The sequence below is a fragment of the Pagrus pagrus genome (genome assembly GCF_965226575.1).
Source record: "Pagrus pagrus genome assembly, chromosome: 14".
Lineage (NCBI taxonomy): Eukaryota > Metazoa > Chordata > Actinopteri > Spariformes > Sparidae > Pagrus > Pagrus pagrus.
In genome coordinates, this window is record NC_140198.1 from 1295831 (window position 1) to 1304079 (window position 8249).

The 8249-nt window shown below is 42.5% G+C and overlaps 1 protein-coding gene across 1 annotated transcript; it reads left to right on the forward strand.

The window, feature by feature from the left end:
• The first annotated feature begins 845 nt into the window (after window positions 1-845).
• Window positions 846-5316, forward strand: pou4f4 (POU class 4 homeobox 4). Its single transcript, XM_084373167.1, has 2 exons — window positions 846-1188; window positions 2603-5316. The coding sequence occupies exons 1-2, from the start codon at window positions 1069-1071 to the stop codon at window positions 3524-3526; spliced, it is 1044 nt and encodes a 347-aa protein (XP_084229293.1). The 5' UTR covers window positions 846-1068; the 3' UTR covers window positions 3527-5316.
• Window positions 5317-8249: the final 2933 nt, after the last annotated feature.

Genomic DNA, 8249 nt, shown 5'->3' on the forward strand with positions numbered 1-8249 from the left:
GATTAATTAATGTTTTAATTGGCGAGAAGGTGAATGGGGTTCAGGCGGAGGAATTCCTGCCATTAATTAATAATCTGTGTGTGTGTGTGTGTGTGTGTGTGTGTGTGTGCGTGTGTGTGTGTGTGTCGTGTAGCTGTTGCATTAATCACAGATCAGATCAGATCAGCTGACACTCTGCTGCTCCTCTTCAGTCACATTTGAGCGTGAAGCGGAGCTGCGATCATCTCTCTGCTGTTGGACCTCTGCAACACTGTAAAACAAGATGTTTGGATGTTCCAGCTCCTGATCCTGTAAAATAAATGTATATTAAACATTGTAAATATTCCTTTAAATATAAATATTAATCTAGATAAAGCTCCTCTGACACACAGCTCAGATTATGTGTTGTTTAACCCAGAATGTTCTGCAGCAGAGAGGGTTAACGTCAGCTCCTGCTCAGCTGCTGCAGGAGGCCGCTGCTGCTGCAGTTTCTTCTTCTACTGAGGATGTTTTAAATCATGTGTTTTAATGTGATGTGACGTTGTGACCGTCCTGATCTCAGTGAGACCTCCTGCTGAATAAAACACTGTTGTGTTTCTGTGTTTGTTGGATTCTTGCATGTGATTTTTACGCACACTGTTTGTACAGTGAACCCTCACAGCATCCTTCCTCGTTTCTCCTCTACAGGAGAGCCAGGCACGCTTGGGGGCGTGGCCACAGTAGGTGAACTCTATCTTGATTGGTGGGTGCGCGCAGAGGGAGGGAGTGAGCATCCACCAATGAGCAGGAGGCTGCGCGACGCTGCTACAATATAGGAGCTGGAGGCGAGGAGCGTCTTTATTATAGAAGTCATTGACAGGCGAGCAGGAGACCGGAGACCCGCAGGAGTCCAGGAGTTACCTCTCCTTCTCTGGTTCTGGTTTTTAAAAAGCGAGCCCGACTGCACCCGAACCCCCGATCACAGCGACTTTTCTTCCAGAGAGTCAGCGTGTGGAAGCTGTTTCACCCCGAGGCGTTTCTTTCGAGAAAGTAACCAACACGGAGCCAAACGAGGACGACGCACAGCGACCCTCCCTAACTTCTGCAATCATGATGTCGATGAACAGCAAGCAGCCTTTCAGTATGCACCCCATCCTGCACGAGCCCAAATACACGCCTCTGCACTCCAGCTCGGAGGCCATCCGCAGGGCCTGTCTGCCCACACCGTCGGTGAGTCCGCAGTTCACTTCGCCGCTGAGCTCCTGCAGCTCCCCGCAAAACTTCTCAAACCTTGAGAACATCCGGGGGATGGTTGAGAATTTACATTTTGTGGCTGTTAAAAATGTGCTTTTTTTAATTTATCTGTTCGATCTGAAAACTTCTCGACAAGCTCCGAAAATATTAGATTTGGTGTTTAAACTAACGCGCACAGACGCGAACCATTGGACCTGAAGTCTGCCCTGATGCGTCTCAGGCAGAATCTGGTCTCCACTTTAATTTCGGGAATAAAACTGAACCTGTTTGATAAAACAGAAAAAATATATTTTAACTGGAACTTTTACTTAAAATGTTCTAATTCAATCAACAGAAAACAGAAAGAGAGAATCCTGTTTCACTGTGTGTAAAATAATTGTAACTGTAAAAATATGACGGAAATTAATTAAAAGTAATAATTAATAAAATATTTGAGACAATCGAGATTATATTATATGTTAATATCGGGATTGATGAGCAGCACTAAGAGAAAACAGGACGGTTTGTTGCTCGGAGCAGAGTCGGTGCGTAAAGACGCACAAATGCGCCCCGAGAAGCCAAAAATCCTGACTCCAGCAGAGAGCGAGTGCCGCTGCCGCTGCTGCTGAGAGTGAAAGATAAAAGATGAAGGAGGAAGCAGAGAAGAGGCGGCGTGGATCCTCTGAGCGCGTGTTATCTCATATGGTCCCATTCATATTCAAACTCACACTCGTCTCATTTCATTGTCCGCAGAAATTATTCAGGAGATCGTAAATATTAATTTTAGATGAATATCCGTCCACGCTGACACACTTTCCAGGGCAGATCCGAGACTGATGTCCAAGTTGCATTAGATTTCACAGTTTGACAAGTTTGAAATAAGAAGTTAAATTAAAGGATGAAAATTAATTTGGATTCTGTGCGTCGCAGCTCCGAAAACTAAAACATGTCTGAACGTTTGTTTCGCTGCTTTAAATGTTTGACTGCTTCATCTCACAGGAAGAGAAGCTGCATCACAACGTGACGTGTGACACTGTGTCAAATATAAATGATATTTAAAATAAATATATTCAGCTTCATGTGACTGATGATGTCAGTCTGCAGGTTTCTCCTTTTTTAACAACACTTTCGTTTTTTCCTTTTAAACTTTACGCAGCTTCGTTTTGAATGAAATGGAGATTTTAAAAAAAAATAGAAATTAAAATGTGATGATTGTTTTTATTATTTTCAACAGATCTGAACATGAATGTCTTCAGAAATAAATCAAATAATAATTAAGATGATCTGTAACAGGACAGTTGGATGATGGAGGCGCGCTGGAGGAATCTGATTACATGAAATTAACATTAGTTTTCTGTCACATTTCCTCCTCTCTCCTCCTCTTCTCTGCTCCTCTCTGCTCCTCTCGCAGCTCCAGGGCAACATCTTCGCGGGCTTTGATGAGACTCTGCTGCAGAGAGCGGAGGCTCTGGCCGCGGTGGACATCGTGGCCCAGAAGAGTCACCCGTTCAAACCAGACGCGACCTACCACACCATGACCACCATGACCAGCATGACCTGCACCCCGACCTCCTCCTCCGCGCACCTGCACCACCCCTCGGTGCTCACCTCCCACCACCACCACCACCACCCGGGGCACCACCAGCCGTCGCAGGGCCTGGAGGGCGACCTGCTGGACCACCTCACACCGGGCATCTCTCTGGGAGGCATGCCCGGCTCGGACGTCTGCTCCTCGGCCTCGCACACCGCCCACATGTCGGCCATCAACCACATGCAGCACCACCACTCGCAGTCCATGAACATGCACCCGCACGGGCTGGGCTCCCACGGCTCACTGGGGGGCGGCGGGTTGGACGCGGAGCCGGATCCCCGGGAGCTGGAGTCGTTCGCCGAGAGGTTCAAACAGAGGCGGATCAAGCTCGGGGTGACCCAGGCGGACGTGGGCGCGGCCCTGGCCAACCTTAAGATCCCGGGGGTGGGGTGTCTGAGCCAGAGCACCATCTGCAGGTTCGAGTCCCTGACGCTGTCGCACAACAACATGGTGGCCCTGAAGCCGATCCTGGAGGCCTGGCTGGAGGAGGCGGAGCGGGCGCAGAGGGAGAAGATGGCGAAGCCGGAGATCTTCAACGGTGGCGACAAAAAGAGGAAACGAACGTCCATCGCCGCCCCGGAGAAGCGCTCCCTGGAGGCCTACTTCGCCGTGCAGCCGAGGCCCTCGTCGGAGAAGATCGCCGCGATCGCCGAGAAGCTGGACCTGAAAAAGAACGTGGTCCGGGTTTGGTTTTGCAATCAGAGGCAAAAGCAGAAACGAATGAAGTTTTCTGCGACGCACTGAAGACCTGCGGGAAACGTGCGGGTCTGTGGCGCGTTGACACAAAGACAGATGAGGGACGAGCTGCTGCTGCTGCCGCACACTGTCAGAACAACAAGGTACACCCGGTGCCTTCTGCTGCTGTGCGCACCCACTCGGTCTGAAGTCTCAGCTCATCATCTCTGACGGAGTCTCCAGACTCAAGTTTGTCTCTTTTGCGTTGAAATCATCAGAATCCTCATCACCTCATTGGCTGAATTCGTTATGTTCGGACTAAATGTCTCGTCCAGTGTCGTCCAGCTGGTCCAGGAGCAGAACCGCAGCCTGTTGTTTTTTGCCTCCAGTTGTGGAAACAGAAAGTATTCAACACTTCGCTCCTGACGCGTCTCTGGAGTCTCTCCGCGGTGTGTTTTAGAGGTTTGGATGCGGGACAGCCGAAGACTTCTGTCCTCTCAGTATCACCAGGAACTGATTTAGTTTTTTTAAATAAATGTTTTTGGAAGCAGCGTCAGAAACATCCGGATTCATCGGTGTACCTTTTTATTCTGACAGTGGAGACTGGAGAAAGACTGAGACCCTGTCCCAAACAAACCCGAGACTCTCACATGTGGACGCTTCTCCTGCAGAACAGGCCGACGATGAGCTCCACTGGCGGGAGGAGAGGAGGGAACAATGCTCCGTCTCGGTCCTTCTTATGGCAATTATTGTACAAAAAAATAAGCATAATAATGACGAGGAATAATCGAAATTATCCTCCTTTAGTCGGAATAGCTTTTTTATATTTATCATTGTACATACCTGTGAATATGTTGCACCTCCGTGTGTGGGGAACAGCTCATTGAAATGTATTGAACTGTCTGTCTCTCCTCCTCCCAGGTGTTTGTTTCTGTAGGAAGTGGATAGTTTTTGGGTTCAGATCGGATCAGAACGAGTCGAACAAGTCGAGTTTAATGAGGCGCAAAGACTCCCGAGACCCGCTGCATGGTTCACTCGTCAACAGGGGAGAGGGAGGTGTTTTACTGTGGCTCCAGAACTATGAGAAGAAACCCCCAAAGTGACGCATTGCAATAAGAAGAAAGACACACACACATACACACACACACGCACACACGCACGAGTACACACATTCACACGGTATAGCTGTGTGGCTACCTCATTACGCAAGTGTTGGCACGTTCATGGTGATTTTAAAAACACACACACGCTTAAAAAAAAGTCAGTAGGATCGTTTCCGGTTTGTTTTTTAATTAACGTGGTTTTGATTTAAATTTGTTTCTTTGTGTTTCACCGGTGAATTAACTAGAGACGCACTGATGTGTAACCTGTTGTATGTTCACTGCAATGATGCTCTGACAATCAAATTATTATTATTGTTGTTATTATTATTATTATTATTATTATTATTATTATTATTATTATTATTGTTACGTTGTTGATCTCCCCCATTTTGTGTCCTCATGAAAATGAATCATTTTGCTATTGTTATTATAATTATTATTATTATTATTATTATTATTATTATTATTATTATTATTATCATTATTATGACGTCACTGACACCTTTGTGGAGCGCACTTTGTAGATATTCTGACGAGGGGACATAGTCGGCCTTATTTATTTATTACATATGTTTTCAACACTTAACACTTAAAAAAACGTTAAGTTTTGTTTTTTTCTTAATTTATTTGAACTTAATTTATTTTTATTTATTTTTTTTGGAGAAGAAGAAAAAAAAAACATATTTCATTTGTGAAAGTGTGCTTTAAATGTGTCTGTGTAAGCGACAGAAGCTGAAATAAACCGTGCACGTTTTACTTCATCCTCTGACGGCCTTTCTTTAAACCAATGAAACACCGGAGTCAACGCAAATATGTATGTATGTATATATATATATATATATATATATATATATATATATATATATATATGTATATGTATATATATATATATGTATATATATTTACAGGTTATTGGGATAAAAAGATATATTTTCTTAGTTAAAATCAAACAGCTTTCTGCTCCTCAGACCTCACATGGATTCATATCTGTGATCAGCTTCTTGTTTGCTGATAGAGGTGATTTTTTTAAAAAGATAGATTTAATGGACTGGTGCAACATGAGCAGCAGCCTGTGTGTGTGTGTGTGTGTGTGTGTGTGTGTGTGTGTGTGTGTGTGTGTGTGTGTGTGTGTGCAGGGCAGCTGCTGCTCTGAAACAGGAGAAGCCTGGAGGTGAAGCAGGTCCGTCTGAAAGCTGCTTCCCAGCGGTGATGAATAGGATTTGATACTTGAGTGACTCTGGTATTGATCAGCGTTGCTCTGTATGAAGACGACTCGGCTCGGCTCTATCATGAAGGTGTGTTCAGGGGCAGGTCTTTATCTGACAGCACATTTAAAATCCCTGACACCTCGGAGGGTTCAGCCAATGATGAGACACGGTTTGTCAAAGTTAGAAAACTGGACTGAATTATAAGGAGGAAATTAAAAAGTGTTTCTTATATTTGACTCAGAACTCAGAAACTGGACTGGACCTGCTGTTCTGTCAGTCTGTAAAATTCTGCCACTTGAAACATGTTTGAACCAAAAAAGTAAAAAGAGTTTCAGACTCAACAAAAATAAATAAATTGCTTTATTTCACCAAATATAAAACGATCAGCTGTGATTAGAGAATCATCTGATTTTTTTCCTGAAGAACAAACGCAGGGCCGGATGAGAGATTTCAGAAACACTGAGTCCGCGGGCCCCCGACACACCCCGACACTCGGACCCAAAACAAAAAGATTTCTGATTTATCTTTAGCTGATCCATTATTTCTTTTCTACACGGTCATAAGATCTAAACCATGTTTCAGAAAACTCCAACAACCCAGGAACAAAATTCAGCAGGAGAAACATCGACGTCTTTTTCTGTTTATTATCTTGTCGGCCTGAAAGTCGTAAAATCCAAAATATATCTATTCTAACTTTATTAGAATGAAACACCAGCATGTGTTCATAGTTATTAACCGTTTACTGAACTGAGCTGAAACTGTCCTGCTTCAGATTCTGTTTTAGTTTAAATACAGAAATAAAATAGTAAAAACGGTTTTATATATTTCATTTACTGTTTAATCATGAGCTGTTCGTTATCGTCTCAAAATCCATGTTTAACAAAATAAATAGCATAATAAAATTATTTTAAATAAATGAATTCAGAAGTCATGACCTCACCGTTCTTTAATATTATGGCCCAGAGCTTCTTCATGTAACTGTGAGGTGGTTCCTGATGATCCAGCTGGACGCTGAGATGTTTCTGACACCAGAACCGTCACTTCTCAGCAGCTTCTTTCATTCATTTACAGATTAACAGACTAATATTCAGCCTCATGACATTTTCTGTCAGAGGAAACTCGTCCAGATCCAAAGATCATCAACCAATAACCTCATTTTACATTTCAGAGCAGTGCATTGTGGGAATAACTGTGTTTTCTGATGAACATGAGCTGTGAACTGAAAATGTGTATTCCTTAAAATACAAGACACAAGACAACAAGGATAATACTAATAATGATAATTATAATAATAATAATGATAATAATTATAATAATAATAATAATAATAATACATTTTATTTAAAGGGTGCTTTATAAGACGGTGCTTTAAATGACAAATCCATTTTAAGAACAAGAAAACTGGCACATACAGAAGCAGAAACAGTTTTTACAGGAGCAGAAACAGTTTTTACAGGAGCAGAAACAGTTTTTACAGGAGTAATTAAAATGTTGCATGTTGAATCAAACAGTGAAATGAACCAGGAAGTGTTGCAGATAGTGGACTAGATGTATCTACAAAATAAAAGCATATATACATGAATGTTAAGTGTGAACATCACTTACAACAGGAGCGACACACAAGGTGTCTGTTACACAGCACAGACAACAACCTGACAGCTGACTGTAAATATGAAGGTTTTAATTTAAATGTTCAGTCTTCAGGTTAAAAAAACATAAAATCTGTCTATTTATGAATATTTAAATATAGTAAACAGTGTCAGCATTTTATCCACATGAGTGTTTTTCCTTCTCTTCTCAGCTCAGCAGGTGGTTTTGGCCCCATAAACTCGTTATTAATGAATAATAAATATCAGCTGTTATGATACTATTGATTTTTGCGTGTGTTTGTTAAGAAGCTGCTTTTCTCTGTCGTACAACAGCAGCTCGGCCTCGCTCCCCTCAGAGCAGCACAACACAGGCCTGTAGAGCGAACCGGGCCCAGCGTGGAGCTGCTGGAGGATCCACAGGGTCGACAGGAGAATCTCAGGTCGTCACTTCAGTTTCATCATAACTTCTAATGTTTGGAAGATAAAGAGACTCTATGATGAAGTGAGCTGTGACGTTTCCCTCCGACAGAGTCAGAGCTCCAGAGTAATTATACAAAGAAACACAGATTCCTTTGGTTTTAAAAAACTCCTTCTTTTATTAAGTTATTCATATTTAATATACAAAATATTGGCACCTTCAAAAACTCAAATCTGCACATGTATTAGACAGAATAGGCCAAATATTCTGACATGAGAAGCCTCCTCAGATGAGACTCTTACACATCATCTTCAGAAAAAGAAGTGAGATAATACTCAGGAGGCTCAGGAGTTATTCACAGGACACATCTCTAAATATGACAGAAAATAAGTGACAACAAAGACGAAACAATAGAAACAACTAGGCTACAATTTTTTAATTAAAAGAAAAAATATTAAAGAAAATAATATAATA